Source organism: Notolabrus celidotus, chromosome 1 (assembly GCF_009762535.1).
Source record: "Notolabrus celidotus isolate fNotCel1 chromosome 1, fNotCel1.pri, whole genome shotgun sequence".
NCBI classification, from domain to species: Eukaryota; Metazoa; Chordata; class Actinopteri; order Labriformes; family Labridae; genus Notolabrus; species Notolabrus celidotus.
In genome coordinates this window covers 8,380,793-8,398,055 of record NC_048272.1, presented here as the reverse complement: position 1 = coordinate 8,398,055, position 17,263 = coordinate 8,380,793, and the positions used below count along the sequence as shown (strand labels likewise).

General features: G+C 37.0%; 2 protein-coding genes across 3 annotated transcripts; one reads left to right on the top strand and one right to left on the bottom strand.

Moving 5' to 3' along the window:
• The first annotated feature begins 498 nt into the window (after window positions 1–498).
• Window positions 499–10,083, top strand: rab44 (RAB44, member RAS oncogene family). Of its 2 annotated transcripts, XM_034681805.1 has the most exons (8): window positions 499–2,144; window positions 3,061–3,789; window positions 3,906–4,034; window positions 4,117–4,198; window positions 6,256–6,370; window positions 8,020–8,118; window positions 8,219–8,295; window positions 8,467–10,083. In XM_034681805.1, exons 2-8 carry the CDS (start codon window positions 3,639–3,641, stop codon window positions 8,552–8,554), a joined length of 741 nt encoding a protein of 246 aa, XP_034537696.1. In that variant the 5' UTR covers window positions 499–2,144; window positions 3,061–3,638; the 3' UTR covers window positions 8,555–10,083. The 2 variants fall into 2 exon arrangements, with proteins under 2 accessions (XP_034537696.1, XP_034537685.1); XM_034681794.1 differs by lacking the exon at window positions 499–2,144 and having other exon boundaries at window positions 3,144–3,789; window positions 3,903–4,034.
• Window positions 10,084–10,539: 456 nt separating this feature from the next.
• trub2 (TruB pseudouridine (psi) synthase family member 2) lies at window positions 10,540–16,790 on the bottom strand. The gene is made up of 8 exons (XM_034693803.1): window positions 16,500–16,790; window positions 16,190–16,324; window positions 14,175–14,249; window positions 14,015–14,076; window positions 13,839–13,920; window positions 12,173–12,245; window positions 11,829–11,965; window positions 10,540–11,726 (listed from the first exon to the last, which is right to left on the bottom strand). Exons 1-8 carry the CDS (start codon window positions 16,615–16,617, stop codon window positions 11,413–11,415), a joined length of 996 nt encoding a protein of 331 aa, XP_034549694.1. The 5' UTR covers window positions 16,618–16,790; the 3' UTR covers window positions 10,540–11,412.
• Between the last annotated feature and the right edge of the window lie 473 nt (window positions 16,791–17,263).

Genomic DNA, 17,263 nt, shown 5'->3' with positions numbered 1-17,263 from the left:
GTAGAAATAAAAGACAACAGAACGTCAAGGACACTGTTACTGAAACTTCAGACGAACCCAAAGAAGAAGTTCTAGAAGAAAAGAGTAGTGATGAAGCCGTGCACTTAAAAACACAAGATATGTCAACAGAAAAAAAGAGGCATGGAGAATCAGAAGAGCAAATGGACACATACCTCAAATCCCCCATGGAATTAGGAGATGATAATGAAAACTCTGACACAATTTTGTCACAAAATTGTATGGGCCGCAGTGCAATTGAAACAACAGCCATTATTTCAAGCTTGGGTCAAGATGACGTGGTCAAATCTAATCAGGATGTCACGGAGGAAGAAAGCATAGGGCCTGGGAATTTAAGCACACAGATTGGACATGACACTGTTAAATTGGACTTGATAAAATCAACAGACTTAGACTGGAAAGATGATTCAGACATGCAGAATACTCCCTGTCATGATGACATTGTCATTGCAAGATCACTGTCCTCTGAGCCTCTTGAGCAAGAAGATGACTATCATGACCAAAACGAGGAAGCTTTATCTTATGACAAAGATGATAAAATTAGTATGCCACATACAAATGATGCTGTAGTAACAGTTGGACATACCATTGTGGACAGCAATTACACAGAAGCGGACACTTCAGTGGACTTACTACATTCTGGAAAAGATGGAGTTGAAGGAGAATTTCAAGATCCTGTGAAGAAAGACGAAAAAGCCCAGGATATTATGGCTTCATGGGAGATCACGACTTCTGGATTGTTTTCAACTACACACAACAAGGCTGACCCATTTGCTCCAGTGGACACTAGTCTCACAGTAAACATCAAAACAGAGACAGCTGTGGATGTGGGTGAGCAAAGTGGAATTTCCACAGTGGTCAGTGCTGTAGACAGTCAACATGAGACACAAGGACAAACTGTTTTTGATAAAAGTGAAATTTTGCAGGAAAAGTTCAAACAGAAGAAGAGAAAGTTTGGTTCTAGTCGCCGCAATATTACCAAAGTGGATCCAGAGGAAGCACTGGAAAAGAAAGATGAGGCCAATAAAAGGGAATCTAACTTTGCAGCTGAAGTAAAAAATGCTGAAAAAGTAGAAATAATGGTTCCAGTTCTTGTGAGTGCAGAGGTTTCACATGATGAGATAGTAGAGCCATCACCAAGTTCCCTGAGTAAAGATCAAAAGCTACATATCAGCACATCTGACCTACAGAGAACCGAGAGCAATATGATACCAGATCAGAATATTTTGCTGTCTTCAAATAATAAAGAAGATACTAATACTGGTGTCTCAGGAGTCGCAGAGGAGGGCTCTATGTCTTCGGCTGAGACTACACAAGGTTCACCAAATTATGAGGAAAGGACAGAAAGTGTAAATGCAACACAGCACCAAGCTTTGAAATCAGCAGAAGAGCAGGTTGTGGCAGATTTGGAAACAGTAGTAGTTGTAGTCAGTGGAGCTGAAGAAATGGAAAATAATGCTGAAGTCAGTACACAAGAGTCCAGCAGCGTGGGTGAAGGAGCTCAGAATCTAAATCTTGAGATGAACAATTCAAGCCAAATGTTTGGTTCAACAAACCAAAGGAGAAAGATGGGATCCACTCGTAAGAATCTGAAATCAAAAACCCAAGAAGAAGATTTACCAGAAAAGCAGGAGGTACATATTGAGGCTATAGAAACCACAACAAATGCTGAAGATATGAAGACTAATTTGTTCTCAGGCCTCAGAGAAGACGAGTTACAACTCCACGAAAACCAAAAAGACAGTGAGTCTGAACAACAGAAAGACAAAATATTGGAAACAGGAGAATCTCACTTGACACCTTTAGCTCACCAGTCATCTGAAGGAAATTCAGATTCTAATAGCCAACTAGTGGAAACAGAGCATAATTTAACTCCAAATTATCTCCCAACAATACAATCAACTTCTACAAAGCTTGACGTAGCATCAGAATCAGCACCTGGTGGAAGAAGAAGAAAAATGGGATCTAATCGGAAGTCACGTGGACATCAAAACAATGAAAACCAAGCTGGAAGAGAAGCTGAAATAAAAGACACAGACAATGTGAATGGCAGTGAAAGGGTCACAGATGGAAGTGCAGTCACGACTACTGAAGAAGAAGCTTTGGACCTGCATGAAATTACTGAGGTAAGCACCAAAGTTTATTTTTCTTCACAGATAGATGAATTCTTAAAGGTTTTTTCTTTTCAAATTAAACATTAGTAGTTGGACTCTTCACATATGATTATTTTACTTAACATATACATACATACACATTGTTGCACATAGACAGAGGACTCCAATGATGTTAGCACAACATTTTGGTCATTAGTTACGAGTAACTGTATGTGAACATTCTCAAAATGTATGCACCTCACAGTTTTTTTATTTCTGTGTTCTTTTGTGAAAGTATGTAAACATATTTTGTCATACATTTCCCATTTGTGTGAAACCTCTTGCACACTGGGAGTTTGTTGCAAGAAGAACAAGATGAGGGAACCAAAATGAGGAACATGCTGCCCACACTACAAGTTTCACATTGTGAAAAGAAGAACACAAACACACAACTGACGTTAATAGTGGGATGTATTTTTGTCTCTTATTCACTCACACTGGCCCAAATCAGACCACAACTGAATATGTGGGAGGGACACGTAGACATTGGGCAGAGGCTTTACGGAAGCATCATTGACATGCAGTTAACAGAGATGTATCAGACATAAATTATTTTAGGCTCACATTTATAACATTACTCTCTCCTTATCCTCTGTTTACAATAAAGTATTTAGTGATTTCAACATTAAATTGTTACTGAGTGGAATCACAAAAAGTCCTGAAAGCAGAACATTTCTCTTTCTTTCTGTGTGCCAGAGGATTACTCCTGGGAAACCTATTAAATGTAAATTTTACATTTGCAATTACTAAGTTAGTATTTGAAACGAATAGAGATCAAATTTGAATCAAGAGGATGGTCTTTAAAACTGTAAATAATAAAAAAAAAGGACATATTGACAACTGGAGCGACCACTGTCACCTCACTGTTGTGATGTTTTTATCTGTACAGGTTGAAAAAACAAACAAGGGAGCATCAACACACATCAGCACCTCAGAAGCAGGAGAGGACTCACAGCCTGCGAGGTAAGTCTAAAGCCGACAATCATCCAAAACTTCAACACTGTGGCTTTTCCATCTAGTTTGATTTGAAAAAAATCACCAGTTTTTATATTAGATATGCACAGCAATAAACAACCAACTGTAGCCTCAGCCACTTAACATATCAATGAAGAAAACGTGGTTTCATATTCAACTGTACCCAAAACCTGTGAACACATATCTTAACTTCTATGTTTGGGATTTTGCATTTTTAAGAATATGATTTTGTATGAGCTGTGTTAGTAAGAGTTTATTTTCACTTCTTTCATTTTTCTACAGCAGTACATTTAATTCAAATCAGATTTATTTTTAAAGCAGTAATAGCTCTTGCTACAAACCCAAGTAAGAATATGGATTCAAGAAATATCTACATTTGGTCAATAAAGGCAATATGGAATGTCAAAAGTGCTTGAAATCACTTTTCTCTTAACTTCAACTATTAACTTGTGCCTAATTGTGTTCAGTTAATCTGATTAATCTCTCATCCAAATGCAAATACTTGCAGGACTGTGTGCTGTTATATGTGTGGTCTATATGTGTCTGTTTTACAGTGAGAAGTCATCTATACAAGTGACTCCAGTTCAACATCCCAATGCCAAAATCCACCTGGGTCAGGGGAGGCAGGAGACAATTTCCCTTGGTAATGTCACATTCCTACTCACTCATAGCAGTCACTGTTGCAGCAAAATGTGGCCGATTGTAGAGAGATCATACACCACATGTAACCAGGAGGTGTTTTTTTTATTGTTTTAGCAGGTCATTCCAGGGAAGCCATTGGCAACTGTTACAATGTGGTGATGGTTGGAGACAGCAGTGTTGGCAAAACCTCCTACATGAAAAGAGCTCAAAGCGGGAAGTTTTCTTTAGATTTACCTGCTTCTGTTGGTAAGAGCCTCCCATTTATCCTGCTTTGCCTCATAAAAGTCTGTAAATATTCAGAATAACGTAACATAAATACATTTGATAGGGCTTGATTCCTGCATGTGGACTGTGGTAGTGGATGGAAAACCTGTGGTGCTACAGATTTGGGACACCGCAGGCCAAGAAAGGTAGGTTTCCCTTTATGGGCATTATTAGGATACATGTGTCACTTGCTGCTCTTGTAATCAATTATGAACTGTAGATAAAATCTTTTTGATTACACAGTTGGCTTAAAATAATGGACTCCAGCTTTTTAAAAAGTTAACGCGTCCCTTTAGGGGTTGGTGCTACAAATACATATAAGAGCCATTGCAGGTAAAATATTTTAATTGTTAAAGATTCAAATTAATATTAAAACTTGAAATGAGGAGAATTTCTGGGATTGAGTTGGCACATTTATTTGAAGACTCATTAACAAGAAAAATTGAATATTTTCGTTCATTTTCATGAAGATCAACCTTGTGTACGAGTATTTAACTAGGGTAAAATTACATTTTAAATTCCATGGTTAAGAAATCTCATCGCTTTTCTATGGTGTTTTTACTCAAAACCCTAATGCTCACTCTGCAATACACCAGCACATCTGACATTCAGATCTACAATGAAGCATGTAGAGACAAGCTATTTGCTTATAAGAATTTTTCAGGATGTCTGAATACAGAGTACAGATTTGGGCTGAAATGGCTCTGTCTTCAAGTGAGCAAGTAGGAGAGAAATTGATGACATTTTTCTCATGACATCTCCTGTTTGGAGGTGAAGCACCTGGTCTTAAAAGGAAAGGAGATCACAGGCTGAGAGTCATTTAGGCGTCATGAAAGTACGGCATCATAGCTAGAGCTCCTGGGTGTTATTTATTGTTATATGATGACCTTTATGTGGTGCCATGTTGTTTTTTTCCTGAAAGTGAATTTTCTGTTTACTGTTGTGCTCTGTCCCTCTGAGAACTTGAATCTCCTGCAGGCTTTCTTCTTACTCATCCTGAAGGCAGCACCCTGATTTTTAAACTGTATCGACCATCTGCAGTCATCCAAGACTTCTGACAGGACACACAGCAGTGCTTACATGAGTTATATTCTCTGTGCACTTTCAATTGTAGCCAGTCACAGATCATACAAATATAAGTTACCTTGGATCGGATGTTTAGGGGTGCTGAGCTGTGCAAGATAAATTTCACTGTTTTGTACATTTTAATGCAATTTAATTCCCACATTTGTTAAAGAAAAGTATAACACTTTTTGGGTAAAGTCTGTGACTAAACCATCAAATCTGATAAAGGTTATTTAAATGCTGAGCCACAGCAAAAGAGAAATGGATTGGAATCATAAAATAAACATATGGTAACCCTAATTTCTAGGGAAAGACAACTCATTTTGATTCAGCAACTCCTCAACATATACATAAACAGTATGTATGTTTCTGAAGTAAACCAGCCCCCTATAGTGAGTACCAAAAACACAAAAAATTGAGATTGGAGTTATTTTTTTGGACTTTCATTTGAAATGCAATGCACAACATTTAAAACGCAGTCGAAATGGGCTAGAAACGTCTATGGTATCCACAGACAGCAGCTTTCTGCAACATGCTCAGTACCCACTCAAAGTGTTTAGAAAAGTCCTTAAAGCTGGGCTCGAACCCGTCTCACTGGTTTGGCCTCTCTCAGCAATGTCTTGTCTTCTCAAATTAGCATAAGAGATTAGGTTAAAGCAGGGTTGAAGGTGACACAGTGTGCTCGCTCTACTTTCTGTATGCCGTCTGAATTTGCATATGACCTTAGCATGTGGATACACTGTAAGTAGATTCTTTGTGCTGATCAGACTTTCACTATGGATGATATGGTTTCCAAAGATTAAGTCTGAATAAACTACAGTTTGTGGTGTAACAACAAGATTTATTTGACCTCAGTACAGAGGTAATTGTGCAAGTATTCCTCTTGATGAAGACAATGTTCAAAATGGGCCCTCGAGGAAAAGCTTCAGATAACAATCTGCAAACTAAACCAACCAGTATTATTAGATTAATAGCTGAAGACGTTCAGCCTTAGGGCTGTTTCACGGCCCATTGTTCCTCACTGAAAACAGACTTTTGTCTCCACTGCTCAGTAGAGAAAAGTCATCTTTTTTGTTTCTGTTTTGTAGAGAATGTGGTCGCTCCTGTTTGTGAGTATATCTTTTTTCAATCCTTACAGGTTTCACAGCATCACAAGACAGATTTTCCACAAAGCCCAGGCCTTCCTCCTGATGTATGACATCACTTCCTCTCACAGTTTTTCTGCAGTTAGCTACTGGGCGAGCTGTATCCAGGTATGATGCATTAAACTTAGGCTACTGTTACCTCACACCTGGTTTCGTTTATAACAACTGATTGCAGGCTAGATACACTGTAAACATGAAAAAAAGGGTGTATAAATGTTTTCATTATTTATAAAGGGTTAGGCTTGAGATGCAGGTCATCATTTATTTCATAAATTATAATGAGTTTACTATGGCATTTTTAAACAGAGATATGAAGTGCTGTACATACATGAAACACAGAAAATCAATAAAATGGAAGCAGAAGAGTGTTTTGTGAAATCATAAATTCAACATGACTTATTTCCCCTTGTAGTATTTAGCTTTTTGTAAGTCATCATCAATAAGTGCCTGAACAAAAGACAGTCACAAGTGAAAATCACAAGAAAAAAAACTGTCCAGTAAGTTCATTATTGTTAATCAGATTTTGAAATATCTTCTTAAAAATGAGTAGACAACATCCTCGGTATTTGTTTGGTCAGTATTTAAGGCCAACTATTAAAGTTTGATATTCTGTCTCACATTACAGTTTTTCACAATTGCTTAACATGATTTTGAAACAGGGCCCATTTTGTCAAAACAGTACACACAATTCACACACACACAAGTAGCAGAACACTCCAGATCCTTTGCAAAATGAAACACTCTTATGAAAACTATACACTAATTTATCAAAAACTGTATTTTGTTACCATATGAAACACATACTGTACGTTTCATATGAATTCATTCAGTTTGAACCAGTTACACACTGCTGTTGCTAACCTAAAACACTTTTAGTAATTCTTCTTCTCAGTGATAAGAGTACTGTAAGTGAAGTACACAGAAAAAAGTGCAAATATATAATAAATTCACCAAACACCATGCAAGACCAATGCTGCAGACTGATGAAAATATCATTTATTTATCTCTATGAACTCAAATCAGTCAACATGGAGAATCACAACAAAACAGGTACCAGTTTTCATGCTACTACTCGTGCATAACACTGTGAGCTCAGCAAATACCACAAAAATATGAAATACTCTATCCACCTGCTTCATTTTTATAGTGCTTCAACCTGATTGGCGTGTCTACAATTAAGCAATCCTGTGCTTGTGCACCTGATGGCCGTGTTTAACCAATTGGTTCATAGGTGTGGTAATGTGACAGTCAGGGCTTTGGAATTGCAAAGAATTGACATCATGATATACTTCTGTGACAAATATATAAAAGTGTGTTTAGTGTTTTGTAAATCACTGCGTGTATTGTTTTGCAAAAAGTGTGAGGCTGACATCGTGCTTGTAGTGGTGCAGATCTGGGCCAATGTTTTGCTCCTTGTGCATAATGTTTTGATAATTGTGTAATACTTTTGATTTTAGTGTTTATTCAGTCGTAAAAAACTGTAAAGCTTCTTTAAAGGAACTTTCTGTTTGTGTCAATTTTGGCGCCCCCTGTGGACAAATGGATACCTCTAATCTCTCTGCTAATCTTGTCGTTTACATATGCAAGTAGTGTTTTCTGACATAAAATACCATCCTGCTCCCTTTTCACTGCCAAACATTTTACACACTGTGAATAGTTGCTGTAGATAAAAGGATATATACACATATATACATACTGGTCAGAAACATATGAACCTGTCCACACAGTCAAAATGATCCATGTTTGTTTTTTTCCAGGATGGAGCTGCAGAAAATGTGACAGTGCTACTTCTTGGAAATAAGAGTGATCATGCAGAACGCCGTGTTACAACTCAGGAGGGGGAAACTCTGGCAAAGGTACAGATGTGTGGCGTCTTCAGCCCATATGAAGCCAGATTATAACTCAGTAATTTACATCATCAAACATGGCACTAAAAGCAGCGGTTTACATCCACAGGAGCACAACTTTGAATTCATGGAGTGCAGCGCTGCTACAGGAGAAAATGTGGTCCAGTCTTTGGAAACTATGGCCAGGTAACAGATTCAGCACATACATACATCAACTGCAATTCATTTGTCATGTGCTGTCTAACACCCACATGATTAATCATGATTTAATAACCATGACCTTTAGTATGTTCTGTGTTGTAATGCTGCTTCCAGTTCACACAACTCATGGTGTTGATGTTGTTTCATTGTTGCCAGGATGTTGAGTCAAAAAGTTGACACAAGAGAGGAAGCCACGGTGTTGGTGAAGGAGCCACAAAAGAAAAAAGCTTCAGGATGTTGCTGAACAAAAATGAAGCTGGCTTTTAAAAATACACTGTATATGTGTGTATGTGATTTGTGTTAAAATCCATTGTTGAAGGAAATTGTTAAATTTTAATTTTCTTTTAATAATTACTTTAAGCTGCTGCTTATTTCTACCAGACCTTACAAGTATTTTATTGCTTCATTTGCAAAAAAATATACTCTTTGAAATGAAGAGTTAAAAAAAATAATCTCAAATGTGTTTAGTGTGAAGAAAGAGAGTTTGATGTAACAGTGTGGGATGTTTATTGTGCCTCAATGAGAAATTTGATTAACAATTCAGAGCAACTATACAAAAAACAACAAGAACAAAAGAAAAGAATCACAACAGTTACAGGAAAATCTGCATAAAAAGATGTATGTGTTGGTCAAAATGATCAAAACCCAGCCGTCAAGATTCAGTGAAAATGAATCACATTTATTGCACTCTGAACATTTAAGATTCAAACCTATTATTATACCTGCTAAAAAAACTGCTGTGTGCTTATTATTTTGCTGAATACCTTTATGTTTATAACTTGCTGTAAAATTGTCTTACGTACTTTCTATCAAGGCTGGTCATTAAGCAAATATAAGTGATAAACGCAGTCGAGTCTCAGATGATTTTTTTCTTCATGTAATTTTGCAATGTGATTTTAACTTGATTGATTTTTCCTCTGGGATATGAAGGCATGTCTCTTTGAAAATACATTAAATCAATATTTGTCTTCTGTCCAAGATAATTAATTAAATTTATCTTCCTGAGAATCCCAACACTTGGTTCTTAAAAAAGCACTTTCTGTTCATAACTGTGTCCTCAGATTCTTGGTTGAAAAAAGAAAAATCATTCAATGAAAACCTCCTGTATCTTCTTTATGACTCCCCCTTTGGGTATGTAGTATTGAAACTCTGAGTTTGTACCTTCACTGAAAAATTGTATATCAAAGTATGTGAATACTCTTAATTTTCATTGTATCCACATTTTAAAAAGCAGATAACCTATGAAGTTAGACAAATAGAACCACATTATCATGGGTGTGTTGAAACTTTTTTTTTTATTGGCCTTTTTGCCTTTATTTGATAGGACAGCTGAAGATAGACAGGAAATGTGGGGAGTAGAGAGTGGGGGAAGACATCCAGGAGATGGTCCACCGGCCTGGAATCAAACAGGTGACCCCTGTGACGTGGACTGTAGCCTCTGTATGTGGGGCGCTTAGACCGCTAGGCCACCAGCGCCCCATACTGAAACTTTTTGATCTACATCTTGGTTTTAATGCACAGCTTCAGCAGAATCACAGAAAGTGAGCATAATTTTATGAGATGGTGATGTTGCCAATCGTGGTTGTCATTTTGGCAAGCAGCCATCGCTGGTTGAATAACCCTTAATTAAATTAATTATTTTGTAATAAGAGAGTGTTAGTGAAATAATTCCCAGTTTTTAAATATACAGGTCATCTTAATTTTTGTATCCTTTTACATGTGTTGATAAATACCTGATGTCATCCCCATGCTTAATAAACCTGCAAAACTGACTGTGAGTGCAAGTAGTTATTTTTTGTCCTCATGGAATTTTTGTTCTCAGACTGACAAAGGCAACAGTGTTCACGCTGGAACAGCACATCCTTCACTGGTATGACGAGCATGACAATAATGGCGCCACTGCAATAACTTTGTAATATCCCAAAGGAGCTTTTGTGGGAAACAAATGCTGAGCCAGCATTTTCAAACATCATCAGATGACAGACCGGGACACCAAATCTGATATTAGTTATTGGCTCAGACTTTGCTGGCTGCTTTTACCCATCAAGAAATTATATTGCCTTTGCCTTACATTAATTAAATTAAACAGTCACAGGCTGGAACATTCTGTTCAATACCAAACATTAGACAACCCAACGATTACTGGTGAGTCATTTTGAAATACTTGAACATATTTGAAATGTTTCAAATGTTACTTGATTTGGTTGTAAAAACAAGGAAAACAAAGTATTCATTTGGCAACTTCCAGTTTTTTTATTTCAATTATGTGCCACTGTAACTTTGAGACTATTCCATAACTCACAGCTTTTCACCAATACAATAGACTCTTCCCCCTGATGAGCAGACAATTTCCGCACAACGTACATGTATTCTAATGAAGTTTTCACTAATTAATGAATATTTACAGTTTTCCCCCATCACTGCATCAAAGGTTGTAGAATATGTTCTTTAAATTTCAGACCTGAAATTTGATTAACTAAAACCCTTAGTGTTGCTAAAGTCAAAGGTTACACAGACAGCCTGACAAATGACAACCAGAGACTTTAAGCCCCAGTAGGGATCAGATGGTTCTTTAAAGTTTAACAAGACAAATCCAGTCTAAACATTACAGCGGTCTTATAAATGATTTAAAACAAAGTCAGAAAAGTCACTCAAAACATTTGGTGGAGTACAAACACAGACAGTGCTTAACCTCATCTACATTCCCACAAGAGCCTGATTTAACTTTATTTACCATAACCTGTACAGATGGCTCAAACCACTTTTCTCTAATGTCAGGTTTCTATCTTCTCTGTGAATAAAAAAAAAGGATCAATTTGTGAAACAGCAACACAATCAAACAAAAGAAATATTGTTTCCTCTATTTTATTTAATGTAAAAAAAAAGAATCCTCCACATCTCTAGAAGTATCTAGGAAACATGTTAATATGACCTGTTCAACATTTAACAAAATTGAAGACATACATATGTTACAAAACATTTCTTAATAGATAAGCATGTTTTTTGATAGAATTAAATAATATGGTAAATCAAGTCTTTCAGAAATCAGAGCTTCAGAGGGATATAGCGTTCAGGCTCAGAGTCACTGTGGGGTTATTCTCTTTAACCTGCTGTTGCTTTGTTGCTGCTTGTTTCATTTTCATTTTCTGTTGCTTTGTCCTCTGGTAGCTGTGACACTACGTCCTTGATCCGTGAGCGGGAATGTTTTTTACCTTTCTTAGATAAGTGGTAATTTTTAATAGCCTGCTTTACATCAGAAGCAGTCCAGTGGTTTCGGGTCAGAGCATCCTGCAGTGTAAAGGGGCCGTCTCTGGTCCGTCTGACTCCTTTACACATTGCTGTGCTGCGCAGCTCCAGACCTATCTCATGCACAAGTTTGCATAAATATTTCTGAGTTTCATTAAGACACTGCACCTCTGTAACAACGGATGAGAAAAAGGTGAAACAGTATTAGAAAGCATCCTGGAAATGTGCATCATCAAAACTGTGAAATAAAACGTGCTGTTTGTTAAATTTACCTAAAGTAAAGTTTGGCGGCTGAAAGCGAATGCAACGCAAGCCAGTCACAATGGGCGGCGATTTTCCATCTGGTCCGAGTAAACCTCGTACAGCCATCTCATAGGCTTCTTGTGAGCGCATGTCTATATTGGAATACCTGTACAGGATATTTAAAAAAACATAACACTGTCATCTTAATGTACTAAGAAGAGTCATTTAGTAGCTTAATGTAGCCTTGTTGAGAACACTCTGTGGACTGATGGGTCATTTTTGCAGGGGAACTTAAAGCACAGAGAAAACAATTACAGCAAGCAGTTATATTATGTTTATAAAAACATGGTGGAGATTAGATGTAATAACTTACGTTAACAAGGCATTCTGATTGGCTCCCTCCAGCATCGCCAAGACTCTTTCCATCTTGTCCTGAGTGATGTGACCTGTTTGACAAATCAATAACATCAGTTATAGAAACAATAACTGATCTGTTGTTAGGGCTGATGTGGCTAAAAACATGACCCAAAGTTAAAAATACTAGTATGCTGAATATATAAAACTGTTAGACGATGAATGTAATAGTTAGATTTTAAAAACAGTGCAGTATTAAAGCTGGGGTTGGTAGTCTCGGAAAACTAGCATGAATTTGAATGTAGCATTTCCTCAGGACTCCATCTAATCCCTCCCCTCGGAGCTCCTCCAAATCGACGCCCCCCCTCACATGCATGAGCGCCGCTACTTCGCGACCATATAATTGTGACTGATTCAAAGCCGGTCGTCACCAAAACATTATCATAGTGAAAGTTAAAAACACAAACAAACATGGCTATTGTTAGTACTCACAACTGTCATGCTAGCATTATCCAGTTGCACCGGTGACACGATATCAGGAGAAAAGTTATAATACATATAATACTGTAACAGCTCTACTGTCTGTTAAACGTGTTCAGTGTAGATGTTCTTAATTCCTACAGTGTTGATAGTTAGTGAAGGCATCAGGAGAGGTGTAGCGTGTGCGAGAGGGAGAGAGGAGAGACAAGAGGAGAAGATTTTCATTCATTCAAACATTGATTGTTGCTTTGTTGGTTGGCATGGTCACAGCCAACAGTGACCGGTTAGTAAAACTCAACGTGTTTACAAATCGGCTCTTCATCCCTACAGCGTCTGGACGGACACTACAATATAAATTTCTGTAGGACTTACTAAATGTCATTCATTCTTCTGCTTGTCAGAGCCCCCGTGGTGAGAGCTTTTTAGACTCTGATCCGGGCTACAGTCCTGAGCTAGCACCTCATCGGGCCAGATTGAACAGGCTCGAGGTCGAGCGTGAGGGGTAGTAAATAGAGTCAGGGGAAGCAGAGGCAGGAGACGGGGACTCGGAGTGCACGCCGGGGAAATGTAGGCGCAGGAGGAGGGCAGAACGGTAGGATGGGATTTGATTGGTTTAAAATCTTGGACCCCAAAAATTGGATTGTTTGGTGTATTCCCAGGTTTACTCCAGCTGTAGATAGTGGCTTTATTTCATTCTTTTTTAAGAACACATTATGTATTGATTGCCATCGGGACATAAAGATCATTTTAACCAGTATAACAAAAAGTGTATCTAAATCTGACTACCAACCCAGCTTTCATAGTGAATTGCCTTTAAAAAACAAAAGCATAAAGTTGTTTTATATATAATCAATCAATCTTTATTTGTATAGCGCCAAATCACAACAAACGTTATCTCAAGGCGCTTTTACAAAAGTAGCAGGTCTAAACCGTACTCTATGTTAAATCATTAACAGAGACCCAACACCAACACAGGATAAGACTCAGTCTGACCTCATCTTAATCCACTATGAGCATTGCACTTTGCCGTATTTAGCTAGTTACAGCAGCAAGGAAAAACTTCCTTTGAACAGGCAGAAACCTCAAGCAGAACAAGACTCATGCTAGACAGCTATCTGCCTCAAACAGTCTTATAAATATAATGAAATTAATAAGTTATCATGTATACAGGAAAGGATTTACAGGAAAACTGTTAACTATCTTACCATAGGTAGACCTCTCTACAACACGACCTGTATATGAGAAGTCATCTGTTGCAGTCCCAAATTCTCCCTCCAGTGTATAATCCTAAAATAGAATGAACAGCACTTACCATTTGTGTATCGTGTCTATGTTGTATATTTTTACATCTTACATAAAACCTGCAGAAATCACAGATTACCCTTGTGACTCGTGCCCCATAGAAATCATTCAGGACCCTGTTTCCATTTCCAACAGCAAGAACTAGAGTTAAAAATGTGAAAAGAAAAATGATCAATACAGTCAGATCTGAAACAAATGTGTGTGCCCTCATGTCCTGTGATCAGCTCTGGAAAACATACCTAAAACACCAGAAGAAAACGTATCCAGGCGATGTCCTACTCCAACTTTGATTTGCTGAATTTCAGGTCCAGTTACTAAAACACAAACAAAGCAGGCATTTCTTCTTATTAAATCGAGGATTCAACTATTAGTGACAATAAAAATACAATAGTTAGACCTCATATGATAGATTTAAATGCTTCCCTAAAATAACTCACAAATATAAATAACTAGGTAACAACGTGGAAAAAAAGCACAGTTTGAGATAAATTTAAGTTTAATTTCATCTTTACTAACTACTGGGGGAAATGGCAAAAAAACAAACAACAACAACTAAAACAAAACATTAAGCTCATGATCTTGTCATACTTGATAGTCTTGCACATAAGTTAAGAGTTAAGTCAAAAATTTCTAATAGCTCCAAGAGCAGATGCATAATGACCTTACTTTAAATACTCCTTATAAAACTCAACTCATTTCTATGTATACAGCACCTTTCAGACATTCAAGCATGCAGCCCAAAGTGCTTCACATAAGAACAGAGACAGAAAACAACAGTAATAGGTGAAATTGGAAAGGAAAGGGATATAAAATACTTAAAAATGAAACCATGACAATAAAACCAATAAAATAAAATCAGAGAAATAACAGAAAAATAAATATAAAAATAGAATATTATATGATAAGATAGAATAAAATAAAATAAATAAAAATGATTTGAAAATAATTTTCATAATTGTAATAATGCAGTCCAGGGTAAAAGGAAATTATTCCAAGTTAAAAGCTAGATTAAAAAGGTGAGTCTTAAGTTTTCTTTTAAAATCATTCAGAGAGTTCCACAGTTTTGGTGTATAAAAACAGAAAGCTCTCTGGCCGGCGCTTGTGAGGGACACATGACGAACATTTAAAAGGGAAGCATTGGATATAAAACTATACATCATATATGCATTGACTGGTTAATTAAAATAACTTTGAGTGTTGATTGACAAAAACAAATATTAAAATGTCTTGATTAGTTAAACTGTAAATAGGATCAAATGTACATTAAACATAAATGTTTTTTTAATTTTTATTGCAGGAGCATAAAGTCATTTACAGTCTATCCTGAGAGCAGTTTTACCCAGGGCTTCTTGTGTCTACCATCAACCAGCAGGTGATCAGTGGTGGACATTAAAAATGTAAATTTACTTGAGTACAGTACTTAAGTACATTTTTTGAGTATCTGTACTTTACCTGAGTATTATTTTTGGGGGGAACTCATTACTTTTACTCCTCTACATTTAGAAGACAATTATTGTACTTTTTACTCCACTTTCTATCAATGCTCTAGTTACTCACTGCTTTTGCTTTGAAGTCAGCTCATGAATTCCCTTCTATTTTCTGAAATCTGATCCCACGGTTGAACGTGGAGTAAACACAGAGCAGATTTCACTAAGATCAGGCAGTTCATTTAGAGGTGGTAATGATGGCTACAATTATCCACCTGAGCACCCATGGCCCTATCTTCAGCCCGTGTTAGAGTTTTTTGAAATGAAGAATGATACCTATCATTCAAAATGTTCTCCTTGTTTCCTCACATACAAAAATTCACTATCCAACCTGAGAAAGTGTGCTGAGCTACGTACAATTTGTTTCATTCCAGATGAACATTTCAAACTAAGTTGTCTGTGCTTGGAGTAACTTAGTTTCTGTTTTTATTCCCTGGTATAATTTTTTAGAGATTTTAAGTAATGGTTTCTAGATAAACATAATGTAACCAAATGTACGTCTATGTATTCTTGACTGCACTTATGTATTGTGAAAATACAATGTTTTAAGATTTTTTAAGAAGTACTTTGAACACTTTAGTATTTTTAAAAGGAAGCACTTCAGTACTTTAACTCAAGTAATAATTTGACAGAGCAACTTTCACTTGTATTGGAGTAATATTTGACCTGGAGTATCTATACTTTGACTTAAGTAATGAAGCTGTGTACTTCGTCCACCACTGCAGGTGATCCGGGGAAACTAAGTTTAGAGAGGTGGAAATACTCACCCAGAGGATGCTTGGACAGCACTGACACAGCAGATGCGGACAGTGTGAGTCCCTTGGGTGCTTTACAGTTACTGCCCTCGAGTGGCAAGAATCGGACCTCCCGGGGAAGTGGCTGGGACGGTACAGCGCTTAAACCTTGAAGTAACACATGCAGGGGTCAGTTAGGTACAGTGGTATATTATGAATGCAAGGTTCAGAGCAATGTTTATTTACTTGTTGTCGCCCTATATATAGTCGGTATAACATCTCCTTACACGGCCACAGCTGTCGTTTCCGATGATAGAGTTTTGAAAGGCTCTTATAACCTCACCTTTAAGAAGATTTGTCTCGATGGTATCCCTGACGAGTTTCCAGTGGACACCAGGAGGTTTGTACACACAAAACAGACCCTCTAAGCGCCGAAACATCCGGATAGCTGGAGTTGCCATTGTGTTGGTACCATCAGGTCATCCGGACTTCTTAAAGAAATGTATAAATTAACATATCTTGAGACTTTTTCTAGGTTAACCGTGGTTTGTTTTGCTTTCACACAGCTCCAGTAGACGGCATGTTGGACTACGCGCATGCGTACACATCTGCGAAATTATGTTTTGGCATGTACTTCCGGGTATACTTCCGCCTGCTGTACGGGATGTATAAAGAATCAGAATCAGAATCAGCTGTATTGGCCAGGTATGCTTGAACACACAAGGAATTTGACTTGGTAAGCTGTACTCTCTTTGTACAAGAATAAAAATAAAAATAAAAATTTAATAATAATAATAACAACAACAATAATAATAATAATAATAATAATAATAATAATAATAATAATATCGACTATACGCACAAAAAGAACAACAAGTAGGCATTACTAATATGTACAGGCTAAAATAATATGACAATAGTGCAGTGGTGAAGAGTGCAGAGGTAGTTTTACATTAAAAAAGTATATGTAGGTGATAGTTAAATAATAAAATAAATAAAATATGTGAATTCTGTTTGGAGAATTGTTACATTGTATATTTACATGTATATTTACAGAGGGTATTTATCTGTCAGGTAGGACATTGTTAAGGATTAGTGTTCATCAGA

Bases quoted from the DNA above. Each gene is read 5' to 3' on its own strand.
- rab44 (XM_034681794.1), top strand. From the start codon at position 3,639: ATGCAAATACTTGCAGGACTGTGTGCTGTTATATGTGTGGTCTATATG. The intron at 4,199-6,255 runs GTAGGTTTCCCT...CAATCCTTACAG, and splicing joins GACACCGCAGGCCAAGAAAG to GTTTCACAGCATCACAAGAC. The intron at 6,371-8,019 runs GTATGATGCATT...GTTTTTTTCCAG, and splicing joins ACTGGGCGAGCTGTATCCAG to GATGGAGCTGCAGAAAATGT.
- trub2 (XM_034693803.1), bottom strand. From the start codon at position 16,617: ATGGCAACTCCAGCTATCCGGATGTTTCGGCGCTTAGAGGGTCTGTTT. The intron at 14,077-14,174 runs GTATGTTTTCCA...TTTTAACTCTAG, and splicing joins GTTTTCTTCTGGTGTTTTAG to TTCTTGCTGTTGGAAATGGA. The intron at 13,921-14,014 runs GTAATCTGTGAT...ATTCTATTTTAG, and splicing joins ATGGGGCACGAGTCACAAGG to GATTATACACTGGAGGGAGA.